Source organism: Peromyscus eremicus, chromosome 13 (assembly GCF_949786415.1).
Source record: "Peromyscus eremicus chromosome 13, PerEre_H2_v1, whole genome shotgun sequence".
NCBI classification, from domain to species: domain Eukaryota; kingdom Metazoa; phylum Chordata; class Mammalia; order Rodentia; family Cricetidae; genus Peromyscus; species Peromyscus eremicus.
In genome coordinates, this window is record NC_081429.1 from 9,577,809 (window position 1) to 9,597,241 (window position 19,433).

The following is a 19,433-nucleotide window of genomic DNA, read 5'->3' on the forward strand; positions in this document are numbered from 1 at the left end:
CCTACCTCTCCCTCTTCTCATGCCAACAAGGTGTCCTACACCATCTCCAGTGCTCAGAATCATTCTGAGTTACTTCTCCTCTCTTACCCTGAGCCAGGCTAATTTCTTCAGTCTTGTGTTCTTTTTGGTTTTTTGAGACAGGTTTTCTCTGTGTAGCTTTGCGCCTTTCCTGGAGCTCGCTCTGTAGACCAGGCTGGCCTCAAATTCACAAAGATCCGCCTGCCTCTGCCTCCTGAGTGCTGGGATTAAAGGCGTGCGACACCAATGTCTGGCCTAGTCTTGTGTTCTTGTTCATAACTATTGCTTTTGACTTCTAATCATCTCGGACTCTGCCTCCTTGACTGAAATTACAAATAGCAGGTTTTTTCATCTTCAGGAGAATAGATTGAGTCTTTTCTAAGTATTCCACTCCTTGGTTGGTGTATCCTAAGCAGCTAGTTTGTGCTCTGTGTCTGATGTTCCACTGCCTGCATTCCTCCAAACTTTGATCCCATGTTTCTGCTGACTCCTGATCACCATGCACCGTCTCCTTGTGCCATTGGTAATCTTTTATTCTGTATCAGGGAGCTGGTTATTTCCCTTGGAACTTTTCGAAAATTCCTTGAAAGTAGGGTGAATGCAGGAGTTTTCCAGAAAGGATTTTCAACTGCTTTTGATGGGTACCTAGAGGCTCCCTTAGTCTTTGAACCACACTGCAGTAGGCTTTCAGCTTCTGTGTTTGTGAAAACCTAGGTGGTGTGCATTTAGGCTACATGATGTTTCATTGTGGTTCCAGGCACAGGAAAGAGCTGTTGCTTTTGTTCAGCTCTAACATTCTAGACAGGCTGTTTCTCTGCAAGACAGTGTGTATGTGTGTGTGGGGGTGGGTGGGTGTACAAGCCTATATAGATGTGAGTGGTGTGTATATGTGAAGATACAAGTGTATTGTGTATGTGTGCATGTGTGGGAGTGTGGTATGCGTGCACGTAGGAGTCCATTGTGGTGAGTGACAGTCTGAGTGTGTAAGGATATGTGAGTGTGTGAGTATAGTGTGTTGCAGTGGAGTGTTTGGGTCTGAATTTGTATGCGTGTGAATCTGCATGTCTGTAGCTCTAGGTGAGTGTTGGTGTATGAGAGTAGGATGGAAGTGTAAGCATGTGCTTGTGGTGTGTCAGAGGAATTCTTGTTCATTCTCTAGTCCTCACCTTCAATGTGTTGAGTGCAGCTTTGGGATCTGCTCCATGTTTGAGAAGACCCCCACTCTGGGCATTGCTCAGCTCTCCAGAGTAAAGAAACTGATGCTCAAGTTGCTCTTTTTAGAAAGAAGTTGCATGGTGCTGGGGGTTCCTCACCTGCGCAAAATGTCCTGGCTTCACGCTCTCCCTGGGCTAGTCCACTCAACCTTGTCAAGAAGAGGAAAAAGTTTAGAATTTCATGCTCCCATGAGACAGGAGCTAAGATGTCTCATCCTTGGGATGTGACGTCAAGTGTCCCTTTCTGTGTCCCAAGGTGTACAGACACATGGTCCTGGGATCAGGGCCCACAGAGGGCTCAGACACAGGGTCTGCTTAAGAGTCAGGAATGGCCTTATACAGGAAGAAGTGTGGCTTTTTGACAGGCATAAGGAGAGTGTGTCCATTGGAAAGCCATGCTTGAGCCTTGGGTAGAGCTAAATTGTTCAGGGACCAGCAAGAAGCGATAGGAAAGCAATTGGTACAGGGAACCCTGTGGGTCCCAGAGGCCAGCATACAGGACACAGTGGGGTGTGATGGTAGGAAGGTATCAAATAGACCCCAAGAGCCTTCTGGGCCCACTGTTCCCAAAGGCTGTGGGCCCATGTTATGATTGGCAATGTCACGTGACTGTCACCAGCCTCCTTCCTCCTGACTCCTCTGCTGCTGCTACACTATCTGTGGGGGTCCTGCACATCTTGGAGAGCCCCCTAGCGTGAGACCTCCCATGGCACTGAGGGGACAGAGGGGCAGCACCAGCTCCTAGGAAAGCCTTTCTGTTCTGGGGAGACCTGATTCTCAGCCGCCCTGCCCTCTGTGGGAACAATACTCCCTGCTGCTATGGTAGGAGGGCATGGAAGTGTCTCTCATGTGGGGTTGGGAAGCCTGTGGGATGGATATGAGGCTTGGATACCTAAGAGGTGATACAGGTTCCCCTTCCAGCCCATGGTGGGGTGGTAGGAGAGAGGAAAGGTACATGGCCCAAGTAAGCACAACCTCCTGTTACCAGACCCAAAGGTTGGGCCTGAGAGAGCCTCGGGATATCCTTCCCCTGTGGAGACAAGCCAAGGTTCTGCAGACACACCTGGCTGAGCTTCGGGCTTCCACTGAGAGGTAAGCAGAAGTGCCCACCTCGTGGCTCCTAAGTGGTAAGACTGGTTCCTCCTGGGCTGCAGTTATGCTGACTCTGACTGCCCTGTGGGAAGGTGGACAGCTAGGGAGGAGGGAGGAAGTGGAGAAAAAGGAGGAGGAGAGCAGGACATTGACACTTGTATGGACGGTGAACAGTGGCCTTCAGGTTTCAGAGACCCATCTAGTCCTTTCTGGGCATCTCATGGGCATCTGTCCTATGCATGCCCAGTGGCCCTCGATGTACTTGCACCCCCATTTACACAGGAGGAGATAAAAGCCCAGAGGCCAGTGTCTTACTCAAAGTTGTCATTTCTGGTCAGGCCCATCCCTGCTCACTCTTCCTTGGCTCTTATCTTCACCATTCTACGACATATAAGCTACCGCACAGCATAGAGTAGGGCTTCTCCTGAAAATGTTCATGTGACTTGCCTCTCCCTCTGAGGTCTGGCTTGCAGCATCCTGGGCCCCAAGGTCACAGCAAGGTCATGAGGCTCAGCCAAGGTACTACTCGTGTATTGCAGGGCTCTCACTGATGTTCAGGCGGACATGGCCCGGACGGCCCAACGCTTGCATGTGGCCTGCCTGAACCTCGACTCCCACCTGCAGCTCTCAGCCAGCAGCAAGACCAGTGACCTGGAGCAGAGGCTGAGGGAGCAGGCCAGGGAAATGCTGCAGCTGCAGGGCCACTGGGCTGCTGAGAAAGTGGCGCTCCAAGCCAGGTGGGCCTTGGGCTCTGGGTGGCTGGTGCAGGGATGCCCCAGAGGCACGGACTTGAGGTGAGGTGAAGAGAGCAGCTCCAGCTTCCCGGGTGATCGCACCCAGCATTCTGACATGGGGCTGCAGATCTGAGTTGGAATGAGAGCATGAGCCATGACAGCTGAGCTTGGAATTGTTGTTTTACTCCCAAGATAGTGGGAGTCATCCGAGTTCTGTAGCAGAGAAGGTATGCAGTCAGGACATGGACCGAGGTATAGCCTCAGCACTGTAGGGAGGCCGTACCATAGGGAGGAGTCCTGATGGACCCACAGCACGCACAGGGCCCCTCATCGTCACCCTCCTCTCTCTCCAGACTTTCAGAGCAGACACTGCTGGTAGAGAAGCTCTCTGAGCAGAAAGAAGAAGGGGAGAGAACCATCCTGACACTCAAGGCGGACATCCAGAGACTGGTTTGTGGGGTGGGGAATAGGGTGCTTTGCCATGGGTGCATGTCTGCCCGGCTCAGGAGTCTCCGTCCGCAGAAATCCCGGCGCAGTGGGGGCCAGCTGGTTGCTGACGAACTGAGGGATGAGCTGGAAGTGCTGCACCATGTCCTGGCCAGCATCAAGGAGGTACGGTCTTGCCTGATGTCCTTCCTGGATGCAGAAGACCTGTGGGGACACTGGTTCTAGTTGGTCCTCATGAGAAGAAGGTCCTGTTTAATCGTGGCCCTGCACTCTTCCCTCTGCGCTCGCTCTCGCTCTCTCTCTCTCTCTCTCTCTCTCTCTCTCTCTGACTTGAAGGTGGCCCAGTCAGATGTAGTGTGCCCAGAGTTGACCAGGAGCAGCAGTAGTGAAGCCAAGGAGCTACCGGGCCAACTGAGGAGCCCCCCACGTTCTCTATCACCCCACTGGCATTTGTCCCCAACACGGACCAGCTCTCCAGCCAGCCTGGACCCTGCACTGCAGGCCGTGAAGGCAGCCATTGAGAGGCGTCAGCAGAGGGAGCAGGTGTGTGACCATGGCCCACAGGGCCACCGGGGTCACAAACCTTGCCCAGCTGGGTGTGGGAACTTTCCACAGCCTTCCCGGGGGGGGGGGGGGGGGAGGTGTTGATGGCTGGGTCTCCATGGAGCCTACACCTGAGCTCCACAGCCTGGGAAGGAACTTCATGTGCCAGGGGGCCCTTCTGGAAGAACTGAGGTGCTCTGGGTAGCTGCTGATGCTCACTGTGGGTTCCATGACCCCGGCAGGAGCTGCGTCTCAGGCTGGAGTCCTCTCAAGAGGAAGTAGCCAGGCTCCAGGAGCAGCTGTCTGGGTACCGGCAGGAGCTGCGGGCCTCACAAAGGCTTCTGCAGGACAGGGCACGGGAGCATGAGGATCTCCTGGGCCAGCTGGAGGCCCAAAGGCAGGAGGCACAGCACAGCCAGGCATCTATCCATCTCCTGGAAAGGTGACGGAAGTGGCGGGGCAGGACGGGGCAGCTCGGGGCAGCTGTCCTCTGTGAGACCTCACAGCAGGAACAGGAAAAGGCCCCATCTCCAGATAAGACCTTCTGGGGGCCAGGCTGCCTGTCACTCTGCACCCCCTTTGCCTGGATTGAGTTGCTCCTCTCCCTTTGCTGTGCTCCTATGCTGTACCTGACCTGGGTTTCCCTTTCCTAAAAAGCAAAGGCACCATTTGCACATGCCCTAGCTCTCTGCAGGGCCAGCCCATACCTATCCCCAGAAGCTCTGGCCTCATCCACCTCTGCTCTCCTACCACCCCTGCTCCAGACTCCCCTCTAGGTGACCTCCCCCTACCAGTGACCCTTCACCATGGCCAAAAGAACCCCACTTCCCACATACCCTGTGGGTTCCATGGCTCCTTTGCAGCTACCATTGAGTTCTAGATACTTTCTACACGTGACTCTTTGACCTGGGGCTGGCAAGAATCAGGGCCACCGAGTGTACAGGGAATCTCTGGGATCTACTGGATGCAGGCTGGGTAAGAGCCAGGTGTCAGCCATGGATCTGGGAATCTTCCTGAAGGAGGTGTGCAATGTCCCAGGGAGCGGAGACAGCTTTGACCCCTTGTCCCCCTGACCCCATGGTTTGGGGACAGACCACACATCCTTCACAGCTCCTCCAAGCAGCCTATACACATTCTGGGTGCTTCGGCACACAAAATGAGTATGAATCAGTCCTATCCTGGAGAGACACAGAGCAGGAGGGCACAGGGGTGGGCAGGTCAGGGCAGCCTTGCACAGGAGTGGGCAGAAATCCAAAGGCAGCAGTAATAAACTCAAGGAAGGCAGGGAGGCCTTCCCAGAGGGAGGCAGCGCTGTGTGGCAGTCCATAGGGAGTCTTCGGTGAGCCTATTGGGCAGGCAGGACCATGTCACAGAAGGACTATCCACATCTCCAAAAACAGAGGGCACACAAGGCCACATGGGATGGGGTGTCTGTGGGAGGCAGGAGCAGAGCAGAGGCGGCAGGGGAATGCTGGGAGGATTTCAGCAGGACACAGTGAACCCATGCAGTGTCAGATCCAAAAGCCCTTCGGGAAATAGGATCCGCTATTGAGAGGAGAGAGGCTAGCATTCAGAGACCCAGCTGAACGACGAGGCGTGGCTGTGCACGGGGTAGGGGGCACGGGGAGAAGCACCCAGAGCCGCATGGCCGCTGCACAGGGGCTTCAGGACCCACAGAGTGTGTGCACCTGAGGGTTGAGGGACAGAGCAGGTAGACAGTGGCCAGGGAGGTGTCCCTCCTGTGGTGGAGGTTTGCAAGGATGTGGTGGACATTACCTGTGTGGCAGAGAGAGGTCTGTGACGACTGCCCAGGCTTGGCTTCTGTGGCAGAGAGCTGGGCCTTAAGCTCTTACAAGGGAAGGCGAAGGCTGGTCAAGCCAGGCAGTGGCCACCTCATCTCAGCCACCTAGCGAAGACCTGAGGCTTTGGGTCACAGTATCAACTCTTCTTCCTGTGCCTCCCTGGACCCCATCTGCCTTTGAGGCCCCTGAGGACCTGTACCCACTCTACCCCTACTGACACATGCTCCCCTGTTCCTACTGATCCATACTCACTCACCCCGACCACCCTTCCCAGTCCAGTGAGTCTTGATGGCCTCAAGTGCTTCTCTCCTGAAGCATGGCTTGAGGCTGCTTCTGCCCTTGTTCCTGCTCCCAGGGAGAAAGTAGCCCTGGAGTCAACCATGAAGGAGCTAAGAGCGAAGGCAGACATTCGGGATGCGGAGACCCAGAAGCTGGAGGTCACAAATGCAGAGCTGCGGAGAAGCCTCCTGCTGAGGGCAGAGCAGAAAGCCGAGCTGGCCCAGAAGAGCGAGCGGAGTCTGCGTGAGCTGGAGGCCAGGTGGGTTGTGGAGGAGCCTGCAGGCCAGCAGGGTCCCTTGGACTATGACACCACGGGTGAGACACAAAACAGTGCGTCAGGGGCAGGGGGTGGGCAGCTCCTCCTGAGCAGGGTACCACACGACCCATATTCCCCCACCTGTATCAGCCCAATGCCTGGCCCCGTGTACACAATCCACCCCTGTGTAGACCTCACCCAGGCATACAACCAGAGGCACCACGCAGCTTTGGGGCTCCTTGGTCTTAAAGGGGTTTGTTAGAAGTTCCCTGCCTACAAGTTTTGTGGGGGCATCTCTGAAGAGACCACCCGACTTTGCCTTCTGGCCGCGGGGCCTCAGCCAGGGCCGCCTGGAACAGCTGGAGGAGAAGGTCTCTGGGTTCAGGAAGGAGCTGGCCACGGCCCGGGAGGCACTCAGCTCAATGCAGCTGCAGAGGGACATCGTGGAGGCTGAAAGGGAGAGCCTGCGTGGTGCCCTGGCCCGGGTATGTACCCCAGTACACATAGTCCTTGCCTCTGTCCTTACCCACGTGGCCTGGACCACTACCAGGGCTCCTAGTCACCGCCATTGTACACCAGCCTCGCTCCTGACACCTTGCCCTCCCAACCCCGATGGCCACATCTGCTCCTAGGGAATCTCCCTGGGCCACCAGTCACTAACTCTAGTCAGAACCTTAATTCTCCTGGGAAGAATCTGAAGCCTCTCCCGGGAGCCATCTCTGGGTGATCACTACGCCTCACAGGCTGAATCTAGCAATGCTGACTTGGAATTGCTGGTCGCCTCACAGGCTGAATCTAGCAATGCTGATTTGGAATTGCTGGTGGCACGGCTGACGTCGGAGGGGACAGAGCAGCGGGACTCACTGGCCAAGATGGCTGCCCTGACGGAAGGGCTTTCCCAGGACAAAGGCACCCTAAACCATCTGGTGCTTCAGGTAAGGCAAGAGCCAAGGCCTCACTTCCGCCAGGGTGCCCCTGAACTTTCTCTGTGGGCTTGTCCTGTCATCTGCATATCCCAGATCTCTTTCCTGCTTGGACTGAGGCCACCATCCCAAGAGTAGGTGCTGGAGGTGGGATGCAGGAGCTGACCACTGATCCTGGTCAGGCCCGAAGCAGGGACCACAGCATCTCCATGGAAGGCCTACGTGGGTGGCTGGCTTGTGGGCACTCAGGGTGTGTGGTCCAAAGGTTAAATGTCTTCGTACCTGCTCTGCAGCTGGAGCAGGAGAGGAATCAGCTTCGGGAGCAGCAGAAGATGCTGGAGCAGGAGCAAGCCGGCGTCAGGGAGCAGCTGGTGCAGGCGGAGCAGCAGCTAGGCCTCATTCGGGCTGAACGGAGAAGTCTCCAGGAGACTTGTGGGCACCTGGAGCAAAAGCAGGAACATCTAGAGGGGCAGGTGGCCCTGCTTGGCCAGGAGAGTGCCCAGCTCCGGGAGCAGGTGGGCCAGGTGAGGCCAGGCTGTGGGCAGTCACACATCTGTCCTGCTGTTGCTGATTGTACCTCTGAAGGGGGTTAGAGAGATGGCTCCATGGATAAAGTGCCTTCTGCACAAGGCTGAGGACCTGAGTTGAAGTTGTCAGGATCCACAGGACGGAGGAGCCAACAGCAGCACACGGGATCCCCTGTTGGAGCTCCAGGGGGCAGGCGTGGGGAGTGGGTAGGAGGGAGCTTTGAGTCAGGTATGTCCTCCACGTTTCGATTGGGGTTCTGCTCCTGGCCTCTGGTGCCCAGTCTGTGTGTGCACAGTTGAACTCTCCTGCTACTCGTCGTTCAAGCCTTTGTGTGTTTGTTTAGTTCCTGTCTTTTGGTTGTTGGGTATCTTTGGGGGTTTTTGTTTTGTTTTATGTTTATGTACAGGTATACATGCACATGTGTGTGCATTTATATGTGCACATCCATGTGAACCTCAGATGTAATTCCTCAGGCCTCACCCACCACCTTGGGTTTTTTTTTTTTAATGTTTTATTTTAAAATGTATAGGTGTTTTGCCGGCATGTATGTCTGTGCACCAACTGTGTACGGTGCCTGTGGAGGCCAGAAGAGGTCGTCCTAGAACTGGAGTTACAGATAATTGTCAGCCACCATGTGGGTGCTGGGAATTGAACCAGGGTCTTCTGGAAGAACAGCTAAGCTGCTTCTCCAGCCCCCATCCACCTTGTTCATGAGACAGGGTCTCTCGATGGTCTGGAGCTCACTGAGTAAGCCAGACTGGCTGATGAGTGACCAGTGCCCATGCTGGGACTAAAAGAGCACACCACCATGCCCAGATTTTTTTTAAACATGGGTTCTGGGGTTGAACTCAGGTTCTTGTGCTTCCCACTGAGCTACAGAAGAATCACTCAGTGTGGACTGAGTCTGAAGCCGTTTGGTTGGTCTTTGACAATGTGTCTTGTGTGGAAACCATGTCTCTGGTGGGTCTCAGACCTCCGGTGACATCCAGGCATCCTTGTTTCGTGTGGGACAGCGTGACCTCTCTCCATCCTCAGGCCCCTATTCTTGCCATCATGATCCCCATTTTTGTTAAGATACAATCAGTGTCCAGTGTTGGTGACAGGCAGGACAATGAGTTGACAGTGGTGTGCCCCTGTGGATGACCAGTCAAGACAGAGAATATGTCCAGAAGCTTCCCTCATAGCCCACCCAGTTCTTTCTCAAATGCCTAAGGCCCCAGGAGCCTCTTTCTTTCTTTCTTCCTTCCTTCCTTCCTTCCTTCCTTCCTTCCTTCCTTCCTTCCTTCCTTCCTTCCTTTCTTTCTTTCTTTCTTTCTTTCTTTCTTTCTTTCTTTCTTTCTTTCTTTCTTTCTTTCTTTCTCTGTGTAGCCCTCGCTGTCCTGGAACTCTCTCTGTAGACCAGGTTGGCCTCAAACTCAGAGATCCGCCTGCCTCTGCTTTCTGAATATTGGGATTAAAAGCATGCACCACCACCACCCAGCTTGATTTTCTTAATAGTATTTTTTTCAGAACATAGAATTTTAACTTGGACATATTTCTTTTACATTTTTAATTATTGCTTTATTTTGTTGTGGTGGACTTGTTTGGGTTTGGTTTGATTTGATTTTGAGACAGCATCCTGAAACTCTCACTATGTGGCCCACCCTGGCTTCAAATTTGTAGCAACCCTCCTGCCTTAATCTCCCCGTCTGCTGGGATTATATGCATGAACACCCAGGCCAGGCTTTCTTTTTTTTTTTTTTAATCTTCTGAAAAGTATTTCCTAGGTCCTGAAGTTTGCCCAAGAACAAAAAGTTAGCCTTCTGTGTTTTCATGTGGCCTTGGGTGAGGCCTTCAGTACATCTCATATCAATTTCACATGGATCTCTAAGTGTGCAACAATGCAAATTCTTGATCCACTGAGTCAGACACTCCCTCAGGAGGACTTTCAAATATGGAGTTCAGTTAGCCTCCAGCTGACTCTGATACCCATCAGAGTGTGAGAAGCACAGGTGGGCAGGACAGCCTGGAAACTAACACTTGCTGTCCTTCATGCTAAGCTTCACTTGCCCAGGCCCTGCTTGAAAGGGACTCTCATGTTTGGGTTGCCTTGCTGGGTGAGTTACGTTCCTGTCACTGTGGCAAAACATCTGACGTATTAATCATGGTGGTTTGAAGGAGAATGGCCTCCATAAGCTCATATATGTGAATGTTTAGTTGCCAGGGAGTGGAACTGTTTGAAAGGATTAGAAGGATTAGGAGGTGTGGCCTTGTTGGAGGAAGTGTGTCATTGGAGGTGGGCTTTGAAGTTTCAAAAGCCCACAGCACGCACACACACACACACACACACACACACACACACACACACACACACACCGTGCCTGTGGATCAGGATGTAACCCTCAGCTACTTCAGCGCCATGAGGGTCACATGCTCCTGCCATGATGATAATAGACTGAGCCTCTGAAACTTTAAGCGAGCCCCCTGTTAAATGTTTTCTTTTATAAGAGCTGACTTGGTTATGATGTCCCTTCATAGCAATAAAAGAGTGACAAAGATATTTAAGAGGACCTTGCATTTGGGATTATGATTTCAAGGGGGTTCAGGCCATGGTCATTTGGCTCCATATTTCTGGGCCAGTTTTGAGACAAAATACCATCGTGTCTTAAAAATAGGGAAGAGGAAAAGGAGAAGGAGGTAGTGACAGTTCACCTCATAGAGGACAGGGAGCAGGGAGATAATGACAAGAAAGGGACAGGATCCCCCTAAGGGCCTGTTCCTAGTGACCTTTTCCTCTTGCTAGGTCTTGCCTCCTAAGTGTCTCTCCCAAGCTTCCGTCTGCAGGAGTGGCCGGCCCGTAGTTGGCTCACAGCGATGACTCAAGTCAAGCCCTCTGTGGACAATGGAACAAAATCAGACTTAAGGTGTTCCTGGTAGCTGTGAATTCCTCAGGCTCTTCCCAGCCCAGACCACAAAGCGGCAAACGTCTTGAGGAGAGAAGAGGCCCAAGGAGCTGTTCCTGCTCCAGGAGCTCAGCTGCTCCAGTCCCTGCCGCTTCTGCAGCTCTAGGGCTCCCAGAGGCCTTGTCCAGACCCTGTTGAGGCTACTGGTGGAAACACTAGACTGTGCCCTGTGCTGCATCGGCACCCCTGTGCCACGTGTCCAGCTCCCTGGGCACTCAAAGTCTAGCAAAGGTTGCCAGTGAGATTGACAGTTGGCTCCTACCTAGAAACACCCATTTCTATCACACGTCCTCCAAGATTTCAGAGTGGCCATCCCCTCTACTGGAAAGTCCATCCATGAGTTTATGAGTGTTGATGCCCCTTATGTCAGCCTACTGTGTCACCTGTCACCTCCACGCCATCTTCTTCCCATGCCTCCCTTACCCTCGGCAGCCTCTTCCCATTTGCTCACTCTCTTTCCGTTGTCCGATGGTTCCTCTTCCTCCCCTAGGTCACATGCAAGAAGCAGGCCCTGGAGAAGCAGCTGGCGCAGAGCCTGCAGGACCAGGAGGCCCAGATGGACATCCTTCAAGAAGCTCTCCACGAGAAGAACACTCTGTCGGAGGAGCGGGCCCAACTACTAGCTAAGCAGGAAGCCCTGGAGAGACATCGTGAGCTTGTGACTAAGGAGGCAGCTGATCTGAGGTGTGCCCTGACTCATGATCCTGCCTTCAGACAGCCCGTGGGGTTATGACTGCAGGGGCGCGATATTGACACAGTGGCGTAGGGCAGGGTATGTCTGCTGTCAGCATTGGTGTTATGGGCCTGTATAGAGAGGAGACATTGTGCCTTTGAGGTGGTTCAGTATAGATGGGGTGCCCTGGGGTCAGCTTTCTAAAGACAGGGGGGCAACCCTGTGAGACCATAAACTCAGCTCAGCCCAGTCAAAGAAAGATATGCAATTTCTTCCTGAAGAATGAAGAGTTCAGGGTGGAGCTTCAGGTTGGCTGTGTCTGGAAGCTTCTACAACCCCAGAAATCCCCCTCCCCCCGCTTCCTTCTGCTGAGTGGCTTTGAGATTTCATTCCCAGAGAGATACCTAGAGGTAGCAAGAGAGCCCATCTGAAACTTCTGCCCAGTGGCTGTTCCCTAGCAGTCCTAGGAGCCAGAGGCACAAAGCTGTGCAGCCTGGAGTAGGGTCTACCCAGGGAACGATGGTCTTGACAGTGGAGGTGAGGGAACCCCCACAACCAGCAGGACAGCATCCAGAACTTGGAGTGGGAATGCAGAGGCGTGAACAGTGGTAGCTTAGGCTGGTCCCAAGGCCTTTGCAGAGACCCAAGGCTGGTTGGTGCTTTCTCTTCCCAGAGCCTACTCAGTCATGGAAGGCTTCCTGGAGGAGTTCCTCCCAGAACTCCAGAAACTAGGGCCATAGGGAACTAGAGGGACCCAGCTTTTCAACTTGTCAAAACTGAACTTTCTGAATAAAAGCTGGTACAGACATCCAAATGGCATGTTTTGGGGAGGCTTCCCAGGTGGACAAGAGTCCTCATCCCTGGAAACATATGCTGCCCAGAATGTGAGCCTGGTTAATGTGAGTCTGGTGAGAGCCCTCCATGGGTAGGATCCCACTCCCACACTCCCCGGCTCCAGCCTCGACCTCTGGACCCAGAGCCATCGCACAGGGCAGCCCTGAAGAACCATCAGTGTACCATGACGACCAGCTAAAGCCTTGGTGGCAGGGCTGCCGGCGGCTTGCCTGAACCATACCTCTCTCCATTGATGGAGTGCTGGCTGCTCCTCAGGAGGATGGGCCAGGCTCCCACCTACACCTCAGGCTGCAGCTGACCCGTTATGTGATACCAGGCTTCTACTCTCGAGCTCAAACCCAGTGAGATGCCTCTGTGGAAGAAGAAATTGGACACATTCTCAGGTCCCCAGGCTGTGAGCAGACACCAAAGGGTCAGAGGCCATGTCCCCTAGACAAAACCAGTTACACTTCTAGGAGGAAGGCTTCAAGCAGCTAACGGAAGAATGTTCTCCATTCACAACTGGGAAGAACACTCTGGCAGAGGACATGTTCACCCTCGGAGCGGGAAATGCGTAGTTAACAAGAGGGACGGGGTGTGGTGTGGCGGATGGTGAGGTCTCTAGAGCTTGTAGTCTGGGCCCAGAGGACCTTTCCCTCACACATCAGGAGGTCCTGGCAGGCTTCTGGTGCTCTACAGGACGACCCAGGAGCTGTGGTGAGACTGTCAGACTGAAGGGCCATGGCTTCCCTCACCCACTGAGAACATACCTTGATGCTGCATTATGAGGACATTAAATTGGAGTGTCGTGGTGTAATCACAGCTCAGTGACAAATCGTGCTGGTGGGTTGGGTTGGTAGGTCACTTATGGTCAGCAAGTCAAGCTGTTTTTAGTTACCCCCACGAGAACCCCGGAAGTTGTGGGTTGGGATACCTCGCTCCATGTGTTTTCTGAATGATGACCTCTGCATGCAAATGCATCTGGGCTCCTTTTCCCTGCAGTGGAGTCACACTGCCTGCAGCACTCTAGCTCTGGTGGTTGTTCTGTGAGTGACTCCTCCCTTGCCAATTGCATGTTGCTGCATACATTAGATGCACCATGATGTCTGCCACATTTTCCCGTTTTTTGGCATTCCAGCTAACACCCTGCATAAAGCCATAGTGAGCGTCCTGTCCCTGGCTGTGAGGTGTCTCTAGAGTTGGCACCTGGGTGTGGTCTTGCCAGGGCAAAGTCGGCACACTTAGTCTCCCCCTCCACTCTCTCACTAACACTGGACATGATTGCCTTTAATCCTTTGCTAATCTGGTGTATGATTAATGATACAGCCTGGCTGTGGTTAGAATCTCCCTGGGCCCTGATCTCTCCAGGTAAGGTAAAGTACACTTTGTGTGCTTTTGTCTATTTGATGTTTTCTTTGTAACTGTTATTTTTCTCATTTGCTGATTTTGTTAATGATTGGCAGGAACTCTTTACATATGATGGATGCTTACCCCTATGTTTACATACTAAACACAGATTTTCTTCCAATTCTGCCCCTTGTCACCTTATTTTTTTATAATTTTTAAAGATCAGTTTCTTAAGTTAGCAGACAAAGTGATGGGTTTCATTACCTGCCCTTTCCTTCCAATTTGATTTATGAAATCTCTTCTATGGAAAACTATCCCTCCCTCCTTTAAGTATATCCAGATCTGTTGGCCTCTTTATTTTATTTTTATTCTGACTTTCGTGTCAAGCTTAAGAAGATTAAAACATCCTCTGCATTTGTTCCATTTTACAATTCTGAGTTATTCTGCTATGACTTGTTTGTTTTGTTTTGTTTCTGGATTTGGTTTTTCATTTGGCCTGAAACGTGTTTTTTGTGTAGGGTACAACTGATTCTTACGCGTTCAAACCCTGAGACAGCTCGGGACCACGTGGGTTATGACATGTCTGCTGTCCGATGCTTCTCCACAGGGCTGAGAGGGACTCTCTGGAGAACGGCCTCTTGGAGGCCCAACAGCTGACAGTTCAGCTGCAGACCCAGCAGGAACAGCTGGAAGGGGAGGCCCAGGATGCTCAGCTCGCTCGCAGGGCTTTGCAAGGTGCTGTCCTAGGTAGACTCTCCCTGTCCCTACTCACAAGTCACTGTTGGGGTGAACTCAGTCCTTAGAGGTGTTGTTCTCCCTCCCTGGACCCTGTAGGGGAAGACCCGGGGATCTGGAGCTTGTGTGACTGTGAGTGATGTACAGGGGGATGCCTGGCCCATCCTGCTCTGTGGCCAGCTCTGAGCTCAGACCTGAGGTGCAGCCACAGGGTTGGTACAGTGGCTTCCTGCCCTCTACCCATTCCCAGTATCGGTGCCCCCACTTGGCCTACCCGCCGTGTGCTAGCAGAGCAGGCAGCGGCCTCTTAAGTGGGCGATTTCAAAGGACAGAGGACACCATGGTGACACACCTGACCCTTCACAGTGGAAATGGAGCGGCTGAAAAGTGACTGGGAAGTCCGAGAGACGAAGCTGCAGTGGGATCTGGGACAGCTGCGGCAGCAGGCCACACAGCGGGAGCAGGAGGCACAGCTGGCCTTGCAGCGCCAGGCGCTGGCCCACAGAGAGGACCTGGCCCGGCTGCAGAGGGAGAAGGTCTGTCTCCCGAGGGCCCACTTGGCCACCGGTCTGCCATGTCCTCCCAGCAAGCAGAGATGGAGGAGCAGGGGCGGGACCTGGCCGCTCTCCGTAGTTTAAGAAGTCCGGGAAGGCCTGGTGCAGTATGGGAGAGGGGCAGCTGATGTGCAGGGCAGGCTCTTGCTCACAGAAGGGACCAATCCTGAAGATTCACTACCCTTGCTGAACAAACAGAGTCTCGTGCCTGTCAGAGCTGTACCACCAGGGTCATGTGGCCCTGGAGGCCTTGTGTGTTCCATTCCATTCTTCCACTCACACGTCTATCCCTCCATCCATTCATCCATCCATCTGTGCATCTATCCACACATTTACTCATCCATATAGACACACACCCATCTGTCTATCCATACATCATCCAAACACACATCCATCTGTCCATACCTCCATCTATATGTATATCCATCCATCCATCTAACCATCCCTCCATCTATATGTATATCCAACCTGCCTGTCTATCCATCCATCCATCCATCATCTACCTATCTATATACTCATCCCTCCTTATGTCCATGCCGCTGTACCAGTGGCACTCGGTAGAGATTCAGGAACAGCTTAAGATCTGCTAGATTAGTGTGGGATGGTAGATGCTGAGACCCAGAGAGACCCTTCCCAGCTTCTGTCTGGGGGATCTTGTAGAGAAGACAAAGGGAGAGCTGATGCTGGACCACCAGCCCCCAGCTCTTCGGGGGCTAAGAGGTTTAACTCAGAGCCTCAAGTGCCTACCAGTCCCCCAGCCCTGACCTCACAGCCTATCCTTTGCCTTGGCCAGGAGACCCTCAGTTTATCCCTGGCAGAGGAGAAAGAGGTGGCTGCCCAGTGGATAGAACGGCAGAAAGAGCTGGTGACAAGAGGTACAGCCAGGAGGGAGGCTCTGGAGGCGGAAATTCAGAGCCTGAAGCAGGAGCGAGACGAGAGCCTCCTCCAGCTGGAGCACGAGATGCAGCAGGTGATGGTGGCATGGGAACTGGGAGCCTCGCCCACCTCACGCTTCTTGGTCCCAGCACAAGGGCTGCGCTGAAGCCTCCCCCAAGCAGGTGCATCCTTTCCAGACTGATACAGCTTTGTGCTGCCACGGGAATCCTGCTGAGCAGACATCCACCCACCTACTCATCCATCCATCTACACACCCATCCATTCATCCACATGCCCAAATACCAACCATCCATCCACACATTCATACACCATCTAACCACCCCTTCACACACACACACACACACACACACACACACACACACACACACACACACATCTATACATTATATATTTCTTTCCACCCATCTGCCCATCCATGCACTTGAATGTCTTTCCGCTCAGCCATCTTCCTTCTCCTTACTTGGCTATACATCCTTCTTTCTACGCTCCCCAGTTTCTATTCACTTACATGGCCATCCAGAAATATGCCCAGCTATCCATCCACACAGCTGACCATCCATCCATTAAGTTACCTGGCCATCCACCTGTCTACCCACTGAGATGCCCTTCCAGCTAGCCATACATTCAGCTACCTACCCATGTACCCAACTATTCATCCATGTGTCTGTCAACTCACTCACCTGATCAGCCAATCACCCTATCATCTGCAAGGTCCAGCCACATAGTGCTCATCCAACCTGGCCATTCTTCCATCCTACAGGTCTAGATACTAGTTCTGAAAGGTTACCCTTGAGCCCAGTCTTCTCCAAGGAACTGGGCCATCCTAAGGAGTTTATTGCTTAGTGAATTGAGCAGAAAAGTACACACACACAAGCATGCCACCACAGTCAGTAAGGACAATAAATTTTTGTTGTCCTTTGCACCAATCACAGATTGCAAGGAGAGGATGTGTGTGGCTGGAAGAGGCAGGGTTTGTGACCAGACTGTTTCTAATTGACTGTCAACATTCTAGGGCACAAGCCTCATAAGCCTATTTGACTGGTAGGAAATTGAGAAGTGTACATGTTGGTCTCCTGTCCAAAGCTACACAGTGTACAGTCTGGGCATGGGAGCCATGATTTTAACTGTGGCCTATCCTGGAGGAAGCTAAGGCCTCGCCAGAGGAGCAGGGTGTTGAGATGGGAGCAAGAGACTGGGAAGAGAGCATTCAGGGATATCTGGGATGCATGTGTCAGCGTGGCCACCAGAATCTGTGTGAGCCGGATGGCAAGGACCTCAGAGGAGCCTTGAAGGTCCTACACACCAGGTTCAAGTATGGAAAACAGGGCTGTTCCAAGCAGGAGTAACATGACTGGGGTAATGAGGCTGGAGTCAGGGAGAACAGAGAGAGCTTGAAGCTGAGGGTGCAGCTGTGGGGGATCCCGAGACACTTGGAACACAGTGACATCACCCCTATGGGTGTATGAGAAGATGCTCATAGAAACAACTTACCTGGGGCCTGGGCAGTGGTAAGGCCCTGTGCAGTCCCTCACTGCCATCTGAGACCACCCACCAGGCCACACCCACCTATTCTCATCTGACTTCAGCTTCCTGGTTTCACGAAGAGTCCCAAGAAAGGAGAGTCAGTAAGAGCAGAACAGGCTAAGAAGATGGTTTCCCTGCCCACAACATGACCACAATAACATTGTGCTCCTGGGCTATAATACAGAAAGCCAGGCATGTGGGCAATGGTCACCGCAGCAGCCAGTGGACTTTCCCTGGCCCTCTGCCTGCACTATCCGCTGCCAATCATGTCAACGGTGCCAGATGGGGAAGATCTGGCAGGCAGATCTCGCATGCCATACCTCCTGGAGGAAGCTGACAGTTTAAACCAGAAGGCAGTCTCCGGGAGGCCTCAGGCAATAAGAGAGTCTGTGTGGACTGAGTCTCAAAGGAACAGGACACTGGCTACTCTTGCTTTGCCCCTTAGTGAGAACTTCAAGAAGGCAGATCAAGATCCCAGGCCTCCAAGGTCTCACAGCCAGGGGTGGGCAGGTTACCAGAATGAGGCAGAAGCAAGCAAGCCTGGGTTCTGACAGGCAGAGGCTATGTGAGGAGCACCGGGTTGTTTGGTTGGTTTTGTTTGTTTTTCAATTCTTCAAAACATGGAGAATGGGGTTCTCGCCCCCTCCTTCTCAGGGACTACTGTCATTTTTAAATTCCTCAGCAATGCAACCCATCCTAGCTTCCAGGAATGAGTGCAGACCCCACAGATTAGAAGTGTACTGGCTGGAAGCTAACCACCCATCCTTCTGACCAGAGTGGCTACAAGTGTAGGAAGTGCTATGACCCTCAACTAGGGATTCAGCGGAAGGACTGGAATGCCAGGAAGGCGCTGTGCTTGCTGCCATAGTTTACCTCAGACACTATAACCAGGACAAGTCAGAGAACCAGTTTGATTTCAGCTCCCGGTGGGACTGGCCCATCACACCCCTGGCCTGTCTGTGTTCACCAGCCAGGACTCTCCCTGAGCTGGTATCCAAGGCTCTTGGGGCTTCCCTGGCTGGCATGATCTATGGTATGACTGGGATATGGTTGAAGTCTGTTTCCTGCCCCGCCACTCTGGGAGCTGGGTCTCCCCGAGTTTGGCTGCTCTGTCCCACTCACACCCTTGGTGAGACAGACATCCTTGGGGTACAGTGCCATCAGTGGCTTCTTCCTGATCGCCATAGGAAGCAGTGCCTAGGAGGATAAGGAATCATGAAACACCAGCCTGCCCAGTGAGAACCAGGGCCAGGGAAAGACGGGAATGGCATGAAGGGTTGCTGAACACCTGAAGGGGAAGAGTAGGGTGAAGGAGTATGTTATCAGGAAAGGCTTGAGCTCAGAACCACCCCCACCCCTGCCCAGTGGCTGGGTGTGCAAAGAAAAGCTGGTAAGCCTGGCAGGAAAGTTAACATGGAGCATTCTACTGTGCCTCAGAGAGGGAGCCGCACTTCCACTCAGCTCCCCAGCTCCTCAGCTCCCTCACAAGCACTCTGTCTCCTCATGTGCAGGCAATGTCTCTGAAGGAAGCAGAGAAGAGCCTGCTGAACAAGGAGCTCTCTGGGGCTAATAAGGAGCTAGAACGGACCCGACAAGAGGCCCAGAACCAGCAAGCGCAAGCTGAGGTGAGCCCCACTGACAGTTCCCAGCCTGGTCATGTATGGCCAAGCAAGTCCCGGCAGAGCCCCCAGGATACCCCCTTTCTGTCTGGTCCTAGAAGTATAGTACCCTCTGTGTCTTCCTGAGTCTGATGTCCCCCTGGGGCCTCCAAGTTTCCTGCTGGAAGAAGCTACTATCTCAAATAGCCAAGTGATTGTGGCTGTCTATGCCTCGGCCCCTGCCTGTGGTGGCTATGGGCACTGGGACTCTTCTAGGCTGGTGCTCCTGGGAATCCGAGTTGATCAAGACTGACGGAAGGGCCAGGCTGGACCATATACTGAATATCAACAGCCAGGACAGGGGTAGACCCAGGCCTGTGTCCCACCTTCTGATCCGTATAGCACCAGCCTTGCCTGCCTGTGCTCAGGCTAGTTCTAGTAAAATCCAGTTGTGAGCAGGCATACAACTACTCCTGTCTTACGGTTGGAGATG

At 53.1% G+C, this 19,433-nt stretch overlaps 1 protein-coding gene across 1 annotated transcript in view; it reads left to right on the forward strand.

Annotated features, from left to right (window-relative positions):
• The window catches only part of Crocc2 (ciliary rootlet coiled-coil, rootletin family member 2), a 60,615-nt gene that overhangs the window by 17,769 nt on the left and 23,413 nt on the right, over positions 1-19,433 (forward strand). Inside the window, exons 6-20 of the mRNA XM_059278627.1 lie at positions 2,221-2,324; positions 2,864-3,061; positions 3,412-3,508; positions 3,581-3,670; positions 3,842-4,048; positions 4,291-4,490; positions 6,206-6,388; positions 6,726-6,870; positions 7,174-7,320; positions 7,602-7,832; positions 11,269-11,462; positions 14,240-14,367; positions 14,734-14,903; positions 15,715-15,891; positions 18,854-18,967. Of these exons, the coding sequence (XP_059134610.1) occupies positions 2,221-2,324; positions 2,864-3,061; positions 3,412-3,508; positions 3,581-3,670; positions 3,842-4,048; positions 4,291-4,490; positions 6,206-6,388; positions 6,726-6,870; positions 7,174-7,320; positions 7,602-7,832; positions 11,269-11,462; positions 14,240-14,367; positions 14,734-14,903; positions 15,715-15,891; positions 18,854-18,967 (2,385 nt within the window). The remainder of the gene's footprint in view (positions 1-2,220; positions 2,325-2,863; positions 3,062-3,411; positions 3,509-3,580; positions 3,671-3,841; positions 4,049-4,290; positions 4,491-6,205; positions 6,389-6,725; positions 6,871-7,173; positions 7,321-7,601; positions 7,833-11,268; positions 11,463-14,239; positions 14,368-14,733; positions 14,904-15,714; positions 15,892-18,853; positions 18,968-19,433) is intronic.